Genomic DNA, 22,508 nt, shown 5'->3' on the forward strand with positions numbered 1-22,508 from the left:
GGATATTCTAATAACAGATAGGCTTGTGCACCAAATTCTTGGTCTTCCACTTGGTGAAATATGACATCGAACTGGAGGAAGGCAGGATTGCAGGGAATAAATATTTTCTTTAGTTTTGAACTTGTGCGAAGCTGACAATGTAAATGGATATAATCTATTGAAAATACTTGCTATTTTAAATCATTTTTTGTTGCTTAAATGTTGTGAAATCCTGCACAATCTTTTTGGTATGTGTTCAACAGCTATACCAAGTCATTTCTATTATAATTGAAACAAAAGTATATAGAAAATTTATGGAAAGAACTTCTGAGTTAGAGTTGTGGAGAAACCTTAGCTTAGGACTAACTGAATATATAATAGAAAAATGCAAAATTGTTGAAAGAAGACGTGTTAGCACACTATTTGCACACCCCCCATAATTTCAATACACAAAATCACAGCATAAAGTAATCTTTGAGAGAGAACTGATTATCAAAACTAAAACAGAAGTTTGCAACACAAATGTCACTCCATTTTCCCTTCATAATCTTAAAATTTGGAGTATGTAATACAGGAACATAAACATTTAATCTTATATAATTACAAAGGTATGAAAAGCAATTTTCACATTCCAAATAACACAATTGGATAATGAAATCAACACATACTACAGTAGTCTATTGAGATTCAATCTCATATGGACTATACATTCTCCCATTCCAAAATGACCACCACACCATCCTATACATTGCTATACATTGCCCCATTCCAAATGACCACCGCACCGCACCAAATAGGCTTCTTAAAGTCACGCAACACTATACATTGCCCCATTCCAAATGACCACTGCATCATCCCGCGATTGGCTTGAAATTGTAGGCTTTGGAAGTCCCAAGTTGGGAGCCCAAGCTACATCTCTCAAACAATCGTTGTGTTATCGAATGGCAAGGAAGAAATACATATTTCAAGTACCATTAGACAACTTCTACACCTGCACAGTATTGTCACAGCCACCTGACGACAACTTTTGAACAGGGTCAAGCAAGCCGAATCCAACCAAAGCGTCAGGAGCCATCTTGAGCACCTAAATACAAAAAAAAATTCAAAATTACTTACTAACCAAAACAATATAACATTATATTAAATCAAACAACAATCAATCAACTACACAGATTCTAACAAAACACATACCCACACGTGCAAAACAACAAAAATAAACATAAAACAACGATGTTTTTAATAAACTGAAAATAGATTATAATATTATTAATGGAACATAATACAAACACCTTTAGACATGTACTGCACACAATTATTTGTTGTAAGAACATCTGCAGAACCTTTTTCAATGTAATTAAAACAATAAAAAAATTGTGGAACTTACTTGAATCTTCATTCGGATCAGACATTAGAGACTTGTAACGAAGAAAAAATAAATGTGCTTCAGGAGGAATATATTACCGCTGCTCCAGATCAAAAAACGAAAAGGTGAAACGAAAAAAACATATAAACAACGAAGGACCAACTAATAATCTAGCATTTTACAAAAAACTATTACTTCAGCATGACATTACGAAGGGAGCAATATACACAAACCTTCAACAAGTCCTCCACACATTTATTTGATGTAGGAATATCTTGCGAAACTTTTTCAATGTAATTAAAACAATTAAAAAATCTGCAAAACTTACATGAAGAAAAATAAACGTGTTGTAGGAGTTATATATATTGGCTGCTAAACATCAAAGTACGAAAAGGTGAAAAGGAGAAAAATAAAAGAAACAACGAATGCAGGACATGTTTTCTTCCCATAGAACTCGAAACACCCAAGCAGTTGTAACGGCCGCGTCAATCAGGCAAAACACAGACCCTACTCAAAATAGTGCGGCTGTTTGTGTAAAATAGAAAACAAAATATAGTTTTTAAAAATTAAATCAAATATGCTATTAGCCGTTGGATCTAAATCAAAATGGAGGGCCTGGATTGGGACTCCAAGACTCCAACAAATTATAGGACTCCAAATAACTTTTTATATATATATATATATATATATGCTGGCAAGGCATCCATATATAGAACACTAAAGATGACAATTATACAAAATTTAATATGTTTAATGCGCACATGCATGCAGATGTGTGTGTTTTATTCCACCAACCTCATTGTCGTCTTCGGATTTCTTGTAGCACAATCGATATGAAGAAAGATTCTGCAACCGGCACAATAGTAAATCCATTGTGTTGGCACTATGAACTGCTTGCAGATTAAGCACTTGCGTTTGAAATTAAGATATTGTTGAGGAAAAGAATAAGCCAAGAGAAGAGGATGTGTATGGAATTGAAATTTTCTGGAAGAAGATAAGATTGCACAGTCTGTGTGGATCCAAAAGGGGCATGTGCTGCATTTACATGAGGAGAAACCGCCAGATTCCAGTCCACAGGCGTCACAAAGAAAAGTGGCCATACGCTCTACTAGCACAAGTGCGTGTTGATTGTGACTAGGATGATAAACAATTGGACATGTAACACATTGCAGACACAGTGTCAGATCACACGACTCGCAAGAATAGACTACGGTATGCGGTGGAGGCCAAAAACAGAGAGAACAGAGTTGGGACCGGTGATTATATGGCATTAATTTTGGACAAACAAGGGTAATAGGGTGTTGTGGGTGCTTATAGTAGTCTGTCATTTTGAGGGGCAGTTCTGCACAGCTTTTGTGCACAAACAGTTTAACACAATCAACATTTTCATCAGCAATATTGCCGCCATCACTTCTGCTGCTGCACCGATAGACAGAGTGTATGATTTGAGAGCGTAATCGCCCTTTACAGAGATAGCAAGCTTCTTCTTCACCACCATAAAAGTTTTCATCAAGGATTAGTGGATGGTTATGCTTAACAAATTCCATTTGCCGATTTCTGTCAAGACAGGAAGGATATGTATATGTATAAAGAAAAAATTGGTTAAGACTAAACATATCAAAAGCTCACCCCGTTATAAAGGACAATATTTTTGGATGATACTTTTTCTTTTTTAACACTCTTACGCTTATGGACAATGTTTTTGGATGATACCTTTTCTTTTTTAACACTCTTACGCTTATGTTTTGATTTGGAACATGGATCATTGATCACACATCTTTAGAAGCAACATTTAACTTAAGCATTTTAACATTAATATTTCAGCATTAAAATATGTTTTAATTGTAATAAATATCGTCAACATACTTGCCATGCAACCTCATATGCCATTTGTAATTTAAAACATCTCATAAAACATATGTTTTTGAAACTTTTATAATTCCTTGCGTGTATATATTGATAGGCTAAAACTTTATATATTGTACATGTATTCTTTGCCTTAGTTTAAAACATCTCACATATGTGTTTATAAAACTTTTATAGTTCCTTGCGTGCATATATTGATTTCATGGGTTAAACATTTCACTTCATCGTACATATATTCTTTGCCTTATGTAAGCTACCTAATGACCTGTACCAAGTATGGACTTAAATAATTTTTAAACTACCTTTTGTTTTTAAATTCGTAGTATTGTGATGTACTAGAGTATAAGGGATTTGCGCACCCGTCGCAGAATAAAATCTTGTCATTTTCTACAATGTATCTCCAAATCCTCGTAAACTTAATATCTTTGGTAGGAGAAGAATTGTTTATGAGAATCTTTGGATGGTGATTTCTCAGTCGGTAAATGTTGATCATGAGACGGGTGTTTGATCACCTCCTCATTCAGTTTCTGATCACAATACCTTTTGATAAAACACTGGCGCCAGAACTTTAAATTTGTTTCATCCAGCACTGGCATTGGCACAGGGTCAAGACCAGAATCTCCAATGCTGAAATAAATCAATGTTATTGAAATAAACTAGTATTTGTTTTCTTATGGGAATGCTGCAGGACCGCAGAGCAGAGCCTAATGACTAATGTATGCCTAATTGAGATTAAATAAGATTTTGAAATTAAATAAGATTTTGAATAAAGAATAAGAGTATGACATATTGTGACTTATGAGTTATGACTTAACGTGACTTATGTGATAAGCTGAGGAGCTTAGAATATCTCTTTGAGTAATTTGATTTATTAATGACTTATAAATTATTAAAAATATAATAATATAACCAAAAGTTATTAATAAATAATTTATGTCTTAGGAGTAATATTTATCGAAAAAAGTTAAAAAAAATTAATTTATTGATAAAAATACATCAAACTAACTTTTAGTTTTAAGTCAATTTCCGACGTCGACTTTTGTCTTATTACACAAATATATAGTATATTTTTCAGTTTAAAGTTGTAAATAACTTTAAGCCAGAAGTATTACATATTGCAGTGTCTCACTTAACTATAGTCTATAGAAGTATTACATATTGGCGAAACTGTGATGAAAGCAGTACCATTACTCCATTAGTTATCCATCATATATACTGACATTACAAGCATGTTACACCTGTGGTCAGGATGACTAATTTGTTCATCATTTTCTCGCGTTAATAGCTGAGTGCAAGCAAGGTAGCAAAAACAACAGAAGAAACAGTCAGGTTTACACAGATACAGAGGGTGTTGGTCTAGTTCGCAAATGAAAAATGTATGTTTGTATAATAATTTAGAAGTCGATTTAAAAATAAAAGTAAGAAGGGTATATTGGATTTAGATTTTAAAGCATTTTTTTGCATTCATGAAATTCAAGGGTATTCGATTGGGATTGTTTGAAATCCATTAAAATCTTGAGGTATTCGATTGAGATTTGAAATTATGCTATAAAAGCTGGCGGTATTCAATTAGGATTTTAAATTATACTTTAAAATCCGATGGTATTCAATTGGGATTGTTTAAAATCCATTAAAATCTGATGGTATTCAAATGCTGATGAATTTTTTTGGATTTCATAAAATGATGGATTTTGTGGCATTATTCAGTGTATTTTAAGTTTTTTGAAATCTCATCAAAACCAATGAGATTTTGAATCATTGTGCCTAAATCCTATCAACTTTGCGACATTTGATCAAGAATCCGCTCAAAATCAAAATCACATACAATCCATTAAAATCTCAATCCAATACACCCTTTTAAGTTAGATTCGTACTTTTTTAATCATCTTATTTTATTTTTATAATTTTTCTTAACAAAAATCAATTTTCAACATTAAAATAAATAAAGTATCAAATTTATTTTTATTATTTTTTTTAATAATTCATATATTATCTACAAATATAAAATTACTTAAACGGAACATTTATCATATTAAGTTACAAGCACGAGGGGAGGATTCTAGAAGAGGAGTTGAGCTCCAAAAAAGATAAAATTTGGCCTGTTTTATTCATTGGAATTTTAAAAAAGTATCTGAGATTCCCTCATGGAAATTAATAAATATAGGGATCCTTTTCGCTTTTCGGAAATTTAATTGACGTACCCGAAAGAAAAAAAAAATACTTCCAGCCATCCATCCACCAAGCACAAAATCCTTTCCAAGCAGAAAGCGCCGATTCTTAGTGAAAATAAAATGACAATATGAACAGAGGTTCTCTCGAAAAACAAAAGGACAGCTTTTCAATTACTCCCTCCGTCTCAATTTATAGGTCCAGTTTGGAAAAAAAATTTGTCTCAAAATACTTGTCCCTCTCTTCTTTCAATACAAATTTATCTATATATTAATTGTGATTTTTTTGAAACTCAACATTATTCTCATTTCTCAATGCACTAAATCTCTATATTTATTGTGATTTTTTTGAAACTCAACAATATTCTCACTTATCAATGCACTAATTAATGATACATGATATAAGATTCCATCTAACCAACTTTTTTCTTAATATGTGTGTTTATTCCAAAATTGACCTATAAATTGAGACGGAGGGAGTAGAATAAAAGCATAGCACCAACAGAAAACATTTCACTTTGGAGTTTCGATAACTAATGTAATCAACACCAGCAAACAAAGTTTCAGTTTTCAGATATCTTCATATAAATGCTGCTGACATGTACAATGCGATTCATTTAATTTGTTGGGGGATGGCAGATACTCCCTCCGTCCCTTTTTATCTGTCCATTTTGGGGAAAAAAACACATACCAAGAAATACTTGATTGTGTAAACTTTTTCATTAAATACCTCTAATTAATATCTTGAAAATGGTGGAATATCCCTACTTTATGTCTTGAAAACATGAATTCAACCAAGTTTTAAATAAGTCAAGTCTTGAAAATTGAAATTATGGAGATATATTTGAAAAACTATCATTAAATTAGTATTGAAAGTATTAATGGACAGATAAATAGGGACAAATTTTTACTTCCAAAATGGACAGATAAATAGGGACGGAGGGAGTATCTGAAATAATTTAATACTCCCTCCGTCCCTATTTATCTGTCCACTTTGGAAGTAAAAATTTGTCCCTATTTATCTGTCCATTTATACTTTCAAAACTAATTTAATGATAGTTTTTCAAATATATCTCCATAATTTCAATTTTCAAGGCTTGACTTATTTAAAACTTGGTTGAATTCATGTTTTCAAGGCATAAAGTATGGGTATTCCCCCATTTTCAAGATATTAATTAGAGGTATTTAATGAAAAAGTTTATACAACCAATTATTCCTTGGTATGTGTTTTTTTTTTTCCAAAATGGACAGATAAAAAGGGACGGAGGGAGTACTATTTTTTACCAAGTTTATCATCACATTGTAAAATAAATTAATAAGAGGTACTATTATTTTATTAATATCGAGTTGGGTGGAGGCACGATGATCTTGCATACAGGTAAATAAATTTAAGGAGAGTGGCCAGTAGTCTTAGAGCACCTTCAACGGCGTTGACTAAATATTTTAGTATGTTAAAATAGAAAATATCAGTTTAATATGGTAATAAATGATGTGCAATCATCCTATAAATTTCTTACAGAAAGGTTCACGTGGTTGGAGTATGAATTTTTCAACATGTTGGCTAAATTTTTTATATTTGGAATGCTAACTCATTTTTTAGCTAAAGGATTTGTATGGTTGGAGATGCTCTTATCTATAAACTTAGAGTGGTGAATTAGATTGAGATTTTAAAGCATTTTTTGCATTCATGAAATTCGAGAGTCTTCGATTGGGATTGTTTGAAATGCATTAAAATCTTGAGTTATTCAATTGGGATTTTAAATTATTTTACAAAATCTGGTGATATTCAATTGAGATTGTTTAAAATTTATTAAAATCTGATGATATTCAATTGGGATTGTTTAAAATCCTTTAAAATCTGATGGTATTCAAATACTGATGGGTTTTTTTGCATTTCATAAAATGATGGATTTTGTGAAATTTTCCAGTGTATTTTAAGTTTTTGAAATCCCACCAAAATCATCAATTCTGCGACATTTCATCAAGAATCCGCACAAAGTCAAAATCACATACAATCCATAAGCTAAAAACAATCTATTAAAATCTCAATCGAATATACCCCTTAAATATAAATATAAGGAGTGTGTTGCAATTTATATGAACATTTGATCTCGAAATAAAGAGATAGATATACGTGATGGCAAGTGAGCACATAAGTTCCAAAGTTCAGAGATGGTCTCTTGCTGGAAAGACTGCTCTTGTTACTGGTGGTACCAGAGGCATCGGGTTACTCTCTTATTCTCTTTCTTTACTTAAATATATCATTTGCTTGTGTGCGATGTGGGAGGGAGAGAGAGGGAGGGAGAGAGAGGGAGGGGGAGAGAGAGAGGGGGGGAGAGAGGGAGAGAGAGAGGGAGGGGAGAGAGAGAGAGAGGGAGAGGGGGAGGGGGAGTGGGGGAGAGAGAGAGAGGGAGGGAGGGAGGGAGGGGGAGGGGGAGTGGGGGAGAGAGAGAGAGAGAGAGAGAGAGAGAGGGGGGGGGGGGAAGGGGAGGGGGAGCGAGAGAGAGAGAGAGAGAGAGGGGGGGGTGAGGGGGAGGGGGAGTGGGGGAGAGAGAGAGAGAGAGGGAGGGGGAGGGGGAGAGAGAGATAGAGAGAGAGAGAGAGGGGGGGGAGGGGGAGGGGGAGAGAGAGAGGGGGGGGGAGTGGGGGAGAGAGAGAGAGGGGGGGGAGGGGGAGTGGGGGAGAGAGAGAGAGGGAGGGAGGGAGGGAGAGGGGGGGGGGGGGAGGGAGAGAGAGAGTTTGGTGTCAAGTTTATACTGCTAATCAATTCTAATCATGGGTTGTCTTTGAGTTTTTATGATTTTAAACTGGGAACAGGTGTGCCATAGTGGAGGAGCTAGCAGAGTTTGGTGCAGAAATATATACATGTTCAAGAAACCAAACAGAGCTTAATGAAAAGTTGCAAGAATGGAGAGGCAAGGGCTACAAAGTAAGTGGTTCAGTTTGTGATTTGTCTTCAAGACAACAGAGACAAGAGCTTATGGAGTCTGTATCTTCTACTTTTGATGGCAAGCTCAATATCCTTGTAAGTCTATCCTATATGACTTCTTCTTTGTAAAATTAAATATCTTTACTTTCTTCTTGAAGCTGAGATTTGGAAGGTAACTATTGTCTCGTGGCTCTTCTTAGATGAAGGAATAAAAAACAAATTTAAAAAGATGTTTCACATAACCGTATGTCTCACTTGGAAGTGAAGTCTTGAAATGGCTCGGTATTTGAAGTTCCGGGTAAAGAGAATATGTAATAGGAATATATGTTTCGACATCCTTCTTCTAACTCTAACAACTCTAAGCATTTCAACTCCCGTATAGATGTCTGAATCCGCATTCCTTATTCTGTTCCTAATTTTGCCCATGGAGCCGATTAGAATTCTGCACTACATCCTTTTTCTAGATCGTGTTTGTTTGTCTTATATCTGAGTGTTAAACTGTATATCAATGCTGAGTTTTCGACATCTAATATCATGTTGGTCTGCCATAATCAGATAAACAATGCCGCGGCATTAACAATGAAACGAGCTAATGATCACGAAGCTGAAGATATCTCAAATACAATGGCAACAAACTTTGAATCCCCTTATCATTTGTGCCAGCTCGCGCACCCGCTCTTAAAGGCATCCGGGAATGGATGTATTGTGTTCATTTCATCAATAGCTGGTGTTGTGGCGCTGCCTGCACTTTCAGTCTATGCGGCATCTAAAGGTAAGAAAATTTTGAGAAACAGTATTCTACTGTGTACCAAAGTTCAGCGTTTCAGATATCTCATAAAGCTAATGGTCTAGTGAATATATCTGAATCGAAAATTCTGCAGCTGCAATCAACCAACTTACCAAGAATTTGGCATGTGAATGGGCAAATGACAAAATTCGTGTCAACACCGTTGCACCTTATGGAGTCAGAACAACAATGCAGCCGCAGGTACTACTACTTTCAAACCTAATGTTTACTTCTAAGACATCCAAATTACTCTTACCTATCCTCATGGTGCAGCTAAATATTTTCTTCACATATTGTTGATAATAAATTTTGACTATACTCCAGGAAGAACTTGATAAATCAGTTACAGACACGCTGGTGTCGTTGATGAGTAGAATTCCTCTTCATATGATAGCAGAACCTAATGAAATTTCCTCTGTGGCGACGTTCCTATGCCTTCCTGCGGCTTCATATGTCACTGGGCAGGTTATTGTGGTTGATGGTGGATACACAGCTGGTGGTTTTAAACTCGGCTGATCTTTACGATTTGAAATCTTGAAGCAGCATATTGCTCTTATTGTTACTGCTTGCAAGTGTTATCTAGAAATGACTAGCTTTTGTTTCTTCTTTATATGTGCTTATGTACAAGACTATAAATGTTTGCACTTGTGGCTCACTTTGCAAATCTTCAGAGATTATAAAAAGTTTCCTATTTCTCTTCTTATTTTTCAAAATTCAGCTTGTTCGGCTGGTTCCTAGATCTGGAACATGCAAGGTTTGTTTTTTATGGTAATTAATTATTTAATTTGTCTGGAGAATAAGAAACAGACTTAATAGCGTTCATTTGTTTGGTGCTCGATCATATTGAAATGAAGACTGAATATATATATATACATAATTCGAATAAAATAGCATTTCGGATATCTGATGTTATATACCTTCTCTACTTAAAATACAAAGAAAGCATCAACAACAATCCAGTTCATGTTCAAGCAAATAATTTAAATCTACATAGGTCCAAGAAGGGAGTGTTTCAAGTAAACAAACCAAATTTATATAGATGAGATCATCTTACTGTAGAAGTTGCATCAGTGGCCAGAAGATATCTAATCTGTGGAAACCTCTTGGAACCTGTTCACAGAAATATAATCAAGTAAAAAAATACTTTCCATTTTCAAATAAGTTTTAGATGGTCTAATTTGACAAGTGAAAGGCAAGTAAGGCAAGCTACATACTTCAACAATGAAGCGAGCCCATGTGCTACCCGAGTGATTCTCCATCCCACCTTTCAATATAGTCAATTCCAAACGACGAATTACCTCAGCAATATCAAGGAAGTTTCCATGATCACCGCATACCATCTGTAAATTGAAAACGCTACACTAGAATCATGATTATTATAGCAAATAATCAAAAGTCCAAATGGTAAAAAAAACATGGCAGACCTCGATTAGCATTGTTCCCGGGCATCCAAGATCTTCAACTACTATGGGGCATAGTTGTTGCTCGCTTCCCAGATCATAAGCCCAGCTTGTCCCCTTTTGACTGTCATTTCTGTTAGCAGATTTCCAGTTCTTTTCTTGGTCTGCCTGAATATTGTCTTTTAATGTTAAACTTAAATGCATAGCTATTTTGCTTCTTAACTCAAGATAGGAAATGATAAACATTTAAAATCAAGGAGAAAGTTCTTATTTTCCATCACATGTCAGGGTAAAAGGTTTTTACCTCTCGATGAACTACTTGTCTAAGCTTATCAGCCTGATCCGTAACACTTCTCAAGAACAGCATGTGTTGTATGGTTTTATCTAAAAGACCATCAATGCTACACTGAATATGGAATTCAGAATTAAAATCAATATAGAAAGAGAACGTGTTATGTGAGGAAGGAAAGACAGTAATAAAAATAACCAATCAAGTCTAACCCTGACAAATGCTCACCTTTACACCATCTGGAACTAAGTCACGCAACTCTTTGAGACGGTCCTGGATCAGTTGCCTATCTCGTGGTCTAGCCTTCTGATTATCGACAGCTTTGGATCTTCTTTTGCTATCATTGGACAATTTTGACCCCTTTCTAGGATGTGTATGAGGCCGCCCTTTTTTCTGATTCTCTTCTCCAATCAATGCACTTGTCATACTCTGAAAGGAAGAAGCCGATGGTGAAGAAATGCCACTTGCTTTTCTAACTCTATCCATAACAGAAGATGTCACACAGCTTTGTTGTTCTGTATCATCCACAACCAAGGGACGCCTTTCAGATTGACATTGTTGTTTAGGAAAAGCAGATTGCAGTGTGGTTGTAGATGACTTGATATTGCTAAAGCTATCTGATACGTCCTTTTCCAAGCTAAAATCTGCACCAGCACATAGAAACTCTAACAGATGTTCATTATCATCTTTCATTATAGGCCCCCTTGTTTCCAAGACTGCTGGCTCAGTATAACCATTGAAATTACCACTGCTTATCAAATTCGAAAAATTGTACTCTTCCTCGGCCAAAGGAGGGCTATTTCTTGAGAATTTACTGTGGGATCCCATAGTTGTAGAACCAAGTGCCTTGTGAAGTTCACAGTCTTCTGGGAAGCTGAAGAAAGTGTCAAGATTATCGAAATCCTTGTAAACTGGCGACTTTGTGCCAACAACCCAATCTGAACAAGATACTATATTTGTAGTAAAACTGCCTAGTGCCGCCATATTGTCATTCACGGACTGAAACTGTTCTCCAGTATGAGGAAAGTTAAAGAAACTATTTTCATTACCGATCATGTTGGAATTAAATCTCTGACAAAGTGGTACGAGGCCTTCATGCTCTTCTGCGGAATGGATAGATAGGACTTTGGCATCATTTTCGATAGAACTAGTAGACACTTTCAGCACATCATCCAAGTATATTCCTCCTGAATTCTCAGCCCTGTTTGATTGTGTAATCTGATCCATTGAGAACATGTGGTATGGTTGACTGATACTGAAAATCTCATTTGGTTTTTCACATTTTATACCATTCATGGTCCGGTCTGACATTACATTCTTTGCCATAGGGCACATTATTGATGGTGCTGAATTAAAAGGCAACTGCATATTCTCTGAGACAAGGTTAAAATTCCCCAGAAGTTCTTGAAAAGCGAAAAACATATTTTTGATATTAGCAACTACTGCCTGATCCTCAGCAACCTGAACACACGAAAAGAAGAGTAACAAGGGATGAACATGCTATAAAATTGGAACATCAGATAAATTACCCATAATAATCACACACCTTTTCCAGTGAACCAAGTTGTAGCACTCCATGTGGAAGAACCGGCACCAGGAGAACAGTCTGCATAATCATTTCCATAAATTTTAGAAAGGTTCGAAAGAATAAAAATGGCTACTGTCAACTATAAGAATGCTTCTAATTTATGTTTTAATTTATTGTACCATCATTTGATTACCTTGATACCTGCTGCAAATTGAAATACCCAATCGCTCGAACACTGCCAATTATAATCGCAGTTTCAGTTTGTGCAAAGTTATAAACCAGTTATTTTTCAGCCTGAACCTCAATAGTCGTTAATAATTTACCTCATGTTTGAAGCTTAATGCACCACTTGACATACAATCAGCAGAAGTCCAGTAGTAGATTCCGTTATGTGCCACCTCACCAACAATACTGCATAAAATTTTAATTTTTACAGTAAGATGCATAATCTGCGATGTTCTTTTTGGTATTTTCTACTGACAACTTAATATTACTTAAAATAAGAAGGTATAAACATCAATATCGTCGCTATCCATGAAGATAGAATGATCTTAATTCTTAAACCCACACATAAGCAGCCGAACGAGCATTGGGTAGAGCTGATATAACTATCTAGTCAAAACCCAATAGGGATTCATGGTGCAGATCATCAAAAGACCTCAGTTCATATGACTAAAGACATCAAAAGACCTCAGTTCATATAACCAGCTCATATGGACTTATATTCTTACAAGAGTTCATCTCTAAAAGCTAGCTACTAGAAAGGGACAGCCAATATTTGACACTGGTCCAGCATAGACCTACCATTAACATAATATAGCACTAAGCAACGCTCTCAGGTTGAAGTACACTAGGGTTATGATCTCAGGGCAACTCATCTCCTAAAGCCTACTATCTTGGGATAACCAGTATTATATAGACAACTCTCCCGGTCATGGGAGATCAATATATATACCGTCATTTAGTAATGTGTAATACATTAGATGACTAGATGTACATCATATCTGTATAATATATTTGACTTAAAACAAAACAAACACAAAACTTACCCGTCACCCAAAGTGTGCTGAGCACTTGACATGTAAGCCAGAGCTAGTTCCACAGGATCGGTACCCATATCTTCATTGTTGCATTTGTACTTATCTTTGGGTGAAGAAAATCTGTGTGACTCGTTATAGCGGATATTATCTGATATGCCTTCTGCGGAATTTCTCTCTTGGGGAGTTTGACAGTAGCCTTCTTCTAATGTCAGAAGCCTGAAACGTCAGAGAACTTCTTTTAATACAGATGGATTGGACATAAGTACAATTTGGTGACTGGATTATGACAAATTCAAAGAACTTAGTATCCCTACAAATACAATGGGCAGTCACATGATGTTTTGCCGGAACTAAGTATATTCTACTTTCCTATCCTTACATTCTGTCTTGTTGCAAGCTGAATGGACTATAGGGTTTTTAAGCTAAAATGGTCCTCCAGATTAACTTGCTTGTATCTTATTTGGAAATACCATCTCAAACACAGTAAAAAGGCCTTATATTGGAATAATCAGAAATGTAAGTGTCATGACTTCATTGTATCACAAGCAAGTTAGCTTTCATTTATATTTTGTAAAGAATTCAATTTCAAACTTCACAAACAATATGGCATTAGCCGTTAGATAGACCTCCATTATTACTATCTTGGATACCAATGAAATGTCATTAAAAAGATTGAAGACTCAACATCAACATGGTGTGAAAGTGGTAAATCTATCATACTACTCTATTGCTATATTCGACTATAAGCTTAAGTAGATACCCTTGAATTTACAAGATAAAATTAAGTACAAATTCTCTTTTCCATAGAATCGGCTTAATATTTGCGTAGTTTATTAGAAGTAACTCCTACAATATACTCGCTCATCAGCAAGGTATCTTCATCGATAACAATACATCACCCTCATTACTTTGACCATTGTCCGAGTTCGTACATTTAAATTCTGTATAGAGCGGTTACTTAAATGACAAAAAATACAGAGTGGTGTGAGCATAATTACTTCAGTTCTGCATCTAATTTAACTTTTTCTGCTGTTGCAGAATCTATTGCCGGCAACTGCTATATAAATTATCTTTGATGCCTTAAAAAGTATCCATTCTATAGAACTGATAAGTGGTACAACTTCACATGCGATGCATGCTCTATAGAACGGAAGGTCAGATTCTCATCCTGCTAATTAAAACTTGATTTCAAATGATTTTGCAGACAGATAGATTTGATGAAGAAAGGAAAGGGGGTATCTTGGGAAGGGGGAACCTTTTGATGCTGTAACAATCAAAAATCTGCCGAGAACAGGGGGACCATCAGATTCTCAAGTCAACTTCTCAAAGTCGATGAAAGACGCAGAAGATGCTAAAGTGTAAAAAACAGCTATTCCTAAGTTTCACAGTTTCGATTAAGAGGGGAGATGGTTAAAAATTAATTTATCATAAAAAAATAAAAACAGGATACAATAAAAGCTTTTAAAGGATTTTAATCACAATTCAAGGATTACAAATGGAAGATATATTTAGCACACATAACACACACACACACACACACATATTACAATCAACAAAAGGAAGCTTAGGACAGCTTAGATGACAATACAAAACTATGAAATTGAAATTCTTGTATACTAATCAAATAAGAAAATATTAGACACGGAACCTTCTATAGCAATAATGCATAAAGAACAAACTTGCAGTACTAACTACTCAGTAATTAAGCTGATTTTAGATCTCAAAAAGAACTTACATTTGGTTATGCTGCTGAAACTTCCAAAAGAGTACATACTTCCAAGGAGAACTGTAGCAGATGGTCTGCAACAACTGCCTCAATGATGTACTCTCCATTCTTCTAAAATTTCTTCAAGGGGTCTCTTAAAACTTCTAAATAAATGTAAATTTTGCAACCCAATCTAAATTTAACAATCTAAACTAACTTGCACGGTATGAACCTCTCCCTGCTTGCTTAATCCTCAAACCAGCTCTCTTTTTTATTGGTGGCCCAGTTGAAATAAACCTCATTTCTGAACACCCCCTTTCTCTTTATCCCTGAAGAACAACTATTCACCACTATATATATATATAAAGACTCAAACTTTGTATGAGAATGAGTATGACCCAGATTCAAAAACAACAAAAAGACTCAAACTTGATAAGTTCTTCATCAATCAAACACAAAATAAGGCAAAACAACAAGTGGGGTTTCAAGAAAAATGAAAATCTTGAAATCACCTTACAAAAACCCAAGAAAATCAAAGAAAGTAGAGATCAGACTCATGGGCTTCCATATCTTTCAAAGATGAAGCTCAAATCTAGCTCATTTGATCAAGAAACGCAAAAAGATGAAAACTTTATCACTTTGACAAGAAGAAAAAAGTGACACAAGAAAAAAGTTGCAATTTTTTGTTGAAAAAATAAGTGGAGTAGAGAATGAAATGGTTTATAGGGGTGAAAGGGTTGGGGGTAGTGTCATTATTAATTTGTTTATTTTGTCGGATTTGAAAATGTCCAAAGTTGGATTTAATGAAATGAGAAAGAGGCAGAACAAGTGAGATACCGGGCCCACTAACAACATTGGTTGACAAAACCAAACAGCCAATCATAATTTACAGACAAAAAGGCTTTTATTAAAGTCATTTCTTCACACTCTCTTTGTACAGTATTTTTCAAATCCTTGGTATTTGTGGTGCAAGTAATATACTCCCTCCGTCTCAATTTATAGGTCCACTTTGAGAAAAAAATTTGTCCCAAAATACTTGTCCCTCTCTTCTTTCAATACAAATTTATCTTCATATTAATTGTGACTTTTTTGAAACTCAACATTATTCTCATTTTTCAATGCACTAAATCCCTATATTTATTGTGATTTTTTTGAAAATCAACTATATTCTCACTTTTCAATGCATTAATTAATGATACATGAGATAAGATTCTATCTAACCAACTTTTTTCTTAATATGCGTGTTTATTCCAAAATGGACCTATAAATTGAGACGGAGGGAGTATTTGTGTGGTTGTTTTTGGATTATGAGAAGGGTTTAATAGATAATGAGTCTAGTATTTGTGTCTAAAACTGCTTAAATGAAAATATGAATGAGTAGTTGTGAATTATTTTTAGTGAAATTTGGTTAAATACTAGTAATCATCCATCAAACTCATACAATGTATGGATGTATTGATGTTATTTTTAAATTTTAAATCATAAAAGTGGATTACGAATGAGAGGTTGCTGGCTTAGATTTTTATTGTTTTTTTAAGGAAAACATTCAAACTCAAATTATTAAAAAGAACTCTCTCGTCTCGTTATACATGTTCATCCCTTTTCAAAACAATGTTTCGTATAATTGTCCTTACAATATCTTTGAAATAATGGTGTACTATTATATATATATATATATATATATATATATATATATATATATATATATATATATATATATATATATATACTTATAATATAATTTTATTTAGTGTAATTGTAAAAGAATAGATAATGAAATAAAATACTTAATAAATATTTTTTGAAGATATACAATCTTTTTGAAAGATACATCTAAAATGAAACCGAAAAATATTATACTAGATTTGATTTTAGACGTATTACATAATTCTCAAGAAAGATAATAAATATGCATCAATATGAATGAGAAAACATGTATTACGGGAGTAAAAATTTAAGGGATAAGTGAATATGTGTACTCTACTCTCATAAATAGATAATGGTTTGAATTGTCGTTCACTGGTCTCTAGTTTAACTTATTACCCATAATTATCATAACAAGAACATCACGATCAATTAGTAAAAAAAACACATCAACAATGATCAAGTAAGGCGGCTCATTTGTGGGGTGGTCCTCTTCTGAATACTTAAATGAGTAATTCCCACAAAAATAACATTAACTTGAACATGAGGAATCCAAAGTCCCAACTACTTACCATACTCAAAAAAATTCTTTTCTCTTCTATATATATAAATATTTGGTAGAAAATAATAAATATAGTGAAATTTAAAAGTATAACAAGATCGTGCGGAAAATTATTTAAGTAACTAAATAAGTGAGTGTAAATTTTTACAAATGTATGTCAAATTTTGATTTAATATTATGAATGAAATTATAAATTTATATTGAGAACATGAATAATATATTTCAACTTTTATCCATTCCAAATCATTAAATATGAGTCATCTAATGATAAAATTAGTTCAAGAAATTTTTTTAGAAATACACTTCGATTTTAGTTTTTTCATAAAATACCTTTTTTTATTAAATATTTTGATTAGTTTTTTTTCCAAAATTATGATTTTACAATAAAATGCAACTAAAAGTCAACCTTCATGTAGTTTATCTTAACTTCATTTTTTTCTCAAAAAAATTGGAGTGAATATATATGTATCATGCCATAATGTGGAAACTACACTAAAACTAAATGGATATCAAATGGCATATTTTTATAAAATTATTTTATGATTATATATATGGACTTATGTTGAAGTGAGCAGCAAATTATCATAATTTAAATAAAGACCGTTTCATATATCCATATCAATGCATATTATTAAAATCGAACATGCAAAACTAGTGTTGAACTGTTGATCATTTATCAGTACCCGGCCTAGACTATAATTTTGATCATAGTATATGGGAGGTTATTCGATTGGGATTTTAAAATATTTCTTTTAAATTTGAGATTATTCATTTGAGATTGTTTAAAATTCAATAAAATCTTGGAGTATTTAATTGGGATTTTAAATTATGTTATAAAATCTGGCGGTGTTGAATCGGGATTTTAAATTATACATAATATTAAATTGGGATTGTTTAAAACCCATTGAAATTTGATAGTATTCAAATGCTCATGGATGTTTTGAATTTCATAAAATGACGGACTTTGTGACATTACCCGGTGTGTTTTTAGTTTTTTGAAACCCATCAAAACCCATGAAATTTTAATGTATCGTGGTTAAGTCCTAAAAAATCTATATCAACTCTAATTCGCACGAAATCAAAATCACATTAAATACATTAAAATCCAAATTAAATACATCCCGTATATTTATTTTTGTTATTAAATTTTGTTGCAATATGCAATTATTTTAATAGTGTTTTATGTAGTACATTATAAACGTTGAATTATTTAAATCAAATTATGGGAACCCTTAAATTGAATTTTCAGTAATATTTCATTAAAATGTTCATAAAATTCTAAAATTTGAATCAGGTCAACAATATAATAAAATCAATTATGAATTTAAACATATACATAGTTATTAATTATTAAAATACAACATTACATGCTAATAGTATTATAAGCACTTTAACTGCCTTGTGCACGGATATATGCAATTTTTCAGTATATACTTGGCAACATATCCACCTATATATACAAAAACTGGTTAATGTGTGCACTCGTCAAGAAATAAACTATAGATGGGATGACGACCCAAAATGAATCTTCTTGTTAGGTCCAATATAATATGGCTGTTTGAGTGTTTTATTTCATATAAAATAGTATTTACATTCAAATATTATATATTTTTGGTAAAAAAATATTCAAAGAAAATGATCGATATCTGCCACGAGGGTTTTCAATTTTTGGTCAGGCAATATAAAATGTAAAAAGATCAACATCATGTAACAGCACCAAATTAAAGTCAATGAAATGTACATGTAATAATAAATAATTATAACACAAAGGAGACCAAATGTAATTATATATACCAAAGAGAGCGATGGCAAAGAGATGGATTCAGTGCATGTAATTTTGGTGAATATAATATCTGCGAATACTATTTCTAACTTCAACTCTTGAAGTTGTTCAATGGAAGACAGCCTGAAGGACTTGCAAAAGGGCCAAAAGTAAGGAAGAAAATACCATAATTGGATATAATATATTTAATTATTGCATGATTAAATGGCTATCCAGTCTTGTAAACTACATTTGCTTGTTATAATTGGCTCCTCTGTAAATCTTTCCTATATCATAAAATGTTACATACTTCAAAAAGTGTTTTCAAATGTTTTTGTTAAATCTATTTGACAACGTATGATTGACACGACTCATACTAATAATAATAGAATCTTCTCTATGCACATAGATCATTTAATTAAAATTAGTCATCTGTCTTCCACATCATTTGAGAAAAAATTTGAAAACAGAATTTGGAATAAATAGCACTACTTTTATAAAGAACACTTTCACTTATAAAAAGTTTTAAAAGTATAATCATGTTGTTTTATTGATTCATATTTATACAAGTTATAAAAAATAATAGAAATTATAAATAAAGTTTAATCGAAGCTTCCACCTCACGTCTTAATAGGGATGTCAAAATAAATTGATCTACAGATATCTGATTCGATATAATCAGGTATACCAACCCAGAATTCGATCAGTGATTCGAAATCTTATCTAAACCCGATCTGAATTCAAATTCAAAATAAACCCAAATATGTATATATATATACACACACACACATTCACACCCACATATGTGTGTGTGTATAATATTTTTTTATTATACATACATTAAATATATTATAATTTATACTTTATTTAATATTCATAAAATATTATATTATAATATATTATGAGTTCAATAATTAAAAATTAATTTCTACTTAGTCCAAAATTGAGTGAAGTAGTGATTATCATTTAATGCATGGTTATGAGATATCTATAATTTTTTCTTTAAAATAGTTAATTATTAATATATTTTAATTTTTAAAGATATATCCTAATCCTGCATATTAAGAAGTGTTAGTGTATTTGAAGTTTAATGATTAAGTAATAATTATTTTAAATTTTTAGGTTTTGATTTGAGTTTCGGATATTATCCATATTTAAATTAAAAAAAAACTTGGGTTTTGGACACACCCGAATCTCATGAGAAAACCGTCAGGTCGGGTTGAGAATTTATTTTAAGATATTTCATGTGCTTGATGCGCTTAGGCCGGGTCAATTAAATACGAATAAAAATTCAAATTTAAGTTTGAATACTGTCTCATCAAATCTGAACTGATTATCAGTTAGAGACCGTTGAAAAAAATGTATTTCATTTCAAAGGACAGCATTTGAGTTGTCACTTGAAATTCTTAGATTCATACAAATATTTGAATGTTCGAATTTCAAATAATCTAAATCTAAATTTTTAAACAAATTATTAATTCAAATTCATAATTTCAAATGAAATCCAAATTTCTAACATATCATTACAGTAATATAAATCACTCCACGTTAACGTTAGTTTTAGCGTCGGGCATTTGATGGAGAAATAGGCACGTACGTCTAATTAGTTTCCAGGGCAGAATCTTGTGATAGTTGCACTTTGACATTTTCATATTCTTATGCGGTTACTCATTAATTAACATAAAACAAAATTATACCTTGATGAGTTTATATAAATTGAAAAGTGCTATACTTTTCAAGTTCGTTCTGCAAAAAAAAAAAGAAAAATTACTATTTTTTTATTATTTGTGTTTTTGTGAATTTTTACTTATTATATGTGGTAATAATGAATTAAGATGGAATACGACGGATTTGAGAATGATTTGTGGAGAAATATTACACCTAAAAGAAATTGAAATTTTCAAATATTTGATTATAGTTTGAAGATAAAAAAATAGTCGATCATATACATCAGCAACCTCACATTCCTCCGTTGAGACGGCCGCTATTTTCCAAATAATTAATGCCGACATGATTAGGTGGTTGATTACTTGGAGATAAATGAGGTTTTGACATCCACACATTAGTTTTCCTTATCACTAATTACAAGAAACTGTTGTACACATGTTAAATCAATCGGGATCAAAACATGTCAGTGTTGTGCTACTCCTGTTACAGATAACGTAGATTGTGAGTTTGCTTTAACACCGAGGATTGCGACCAGAAAACTTCCAATTGTAGTTTTTGTCTTTTCCCGAGTTTTCATCTCCTCCGTCTTCTTTTTGGATTTATCAAAATATAGGGTGGTAAACAAGGGTTGGATATGGCCAATTCTGTTCTGAGGATCAAAATTCAAGACTACATGACACCGATCACACATACAATCTTGAAAAAGAATTACTACCAAACCAACCATCGTGATATAAATTTATTATCTCATCCCATTCGGTACCTGCTCCACATTTATTATCTCAACTATGCTTGCAAATGAATCGGATATCCGATCCGATCCGTGGTTAAATAAATAGATTTGGATTCTTAATATAAAAAAATCCGGTCCGATAAAGAATGAATATGGACATGATCAGATCCGATATGTTAACAATTTTTGGACAGAATTAACAATCCGCACATGTTCATGCTTAACTATATTATATATTTTATATTATATTATATTATATTATATTATATTATATTAGTATATTACATACAAAATAAAATATTTTAAAAATACAAGACAGAACACTAAATCATATTTTCTTATAACTCACTCCTAAATCTTGATCTGACTCTCACTTTTACTATCCGGTTAATCTAATAAACACTTTTTTCTGTATGCAGAGTGGGTATAAACACAAGGGAGCTAATCTCTTACAATTAACACCTCTTCAATCACCTGGTTATATATTTAAGACATATTTATTGATTTTAATCCTTATTAATATATAGAGGAGCAGATCATAATTTGCTTTTCCCAAAAGTATTAAGCAACTTATTTATTATTATTTTTATTTACTTGATACATTCTATGTTGAAGTTTTTATAGGAACAAGCAACAAAGTTTTTCAGTTGCATTTTTATTAGTAACATGAAGTTGTAGACTTTAATTTACTGCTTTCTTAGTTTTTTTTTGTGCTTGTTACGTTAAAATTTATGAATTAATATAGGAAAATGAAGATGAATAGAGAATTCATATTATCATGAAGATGAATAGAGAATTCTTTTCAGAATATACGGATTAGAGAATGAAGATGAATAGAGAATTCTTTCCAAAATATACGGATTAGATTTATTATTCAAATAATTTAAAACAACATTACTGAATAAATAAAAATTATATATATGTTTCTTGATCAGCCGCAAGATAGGCGTACAAATTTCCTATTATCTTCCGATCGAAATGCATAAAAGTGAATGCAAGCTAGAATCTCAAAATGAATTCATCATTTTCTTCTGTTTTGATAATTTTGGTGATAATTTTCTTCTGTTTTGAAAATATTGATATAT

General features: G+C 32.6%; 3 protein-coding genes across 4 annotated transcripts; 1 reads left to right on the top strand and 2 right to left on the bottom strand.

Moving 5' to 3' along the window:
* Nucleotides 1–746: 746 nt before the first annotated feature.
* Nucleotides 747–3,004, bottom strand: LOC108214475 (uncharacterized). Its single transcript, XM_017386486.2, has 2 exons — nt 2,138–3,004; nt 747–1,063 (listed from the first exon to the last, which is right to left on the bottom strand). Exons 1-2 carry the CDS (start codon nt 2,956–2,958, stop codon nt 898–900), a joined length of 987 nt encoding a protein of 328 aa, XP_017241975.2. The 5' UTR covers nt 2,959–3,004; the 3' UTR covers nt 747–897.
* A 4,446-nt stretch (nt 3,005–7,450) lies between these two features.
* LOC108214476 (tropinone reductase homolog) lies at nt 7,451–9,795 on the top strand. Its single transcript, XM_017386487.2, has 5 exons — nt 7,451–7,602; nt 8,194–8,401; nt 8,861–9,077; nt 9,187–9,293; nt 9,417–9,795. The coding sequence occupies exons 1-5, from the start codon at nt 7,514–7,516 to the stop codon at nt 9,606–9,608; spliced, it is 813 nt and encodes a 270-aa protein (XP_017241976.1). The 5' UTR covers nt 7,451–7,513; the 3' UTR covers nt 9,609–9,795.
* A 140-nt stretch (nt 9,796–9,935) lies between these two features.
* Nucleotides 9,936–15,820, bottom strand: LOC108214474 (transcription factor LHW). Of its 2 annotated transcripts, XM_017386485.2 has the most exons (10): nt 15,085–15,820; nt 13,359–13,565; nt 12,633–12,720; nt 12,503–12,544; nt 12,328–12,387; nt 11,010–12,242; nt 10,797–10,898; nt 10,517–10,660; nt 10,307–10,432; nt 9,936–10,202 (listed from the first exon to the last, which is right to left on the bottom strand). In XM_017386485.2, the coding sequence occupies exons 1-10, from the start codon at nt 15,180–15,182 to the stop codon at nt 10,143–10,145; spliced, it is 2,160 nt and encodes a 719-aa protein (XP_017241974.1). In that variant the 5' UTR covers nt 15,183–15,820; the 3' UTR covers nt 9,936–10,142. The 2 variants fall into 2 exon arrangements, with proteins under 2 accessions (XP_017241974.1, XP_063945771.1); XM_064089701.1 differs by lacking the exon at nt 12,503–12,544 and having other exon boundaries at nt 15,085–15,326.
* Nucleotides 15,821–22,508: the final 6,688 nt, after the last annotated feature.

The sequence above is a fragment of the Daucus carota genome, chromosome 3 (genome assembly GCF_001625215.2).
Source record: "Daucus carota subsp. sativus chromosome 3, DH1 v3.0, whole genome shotgun sequence".
Lineage (NCBI taxonomy): Eukaryota > Viridiplantae > Streptophyta > Magnoliopsida > Apiales > Apiaceae > Daucus > Daucus carota.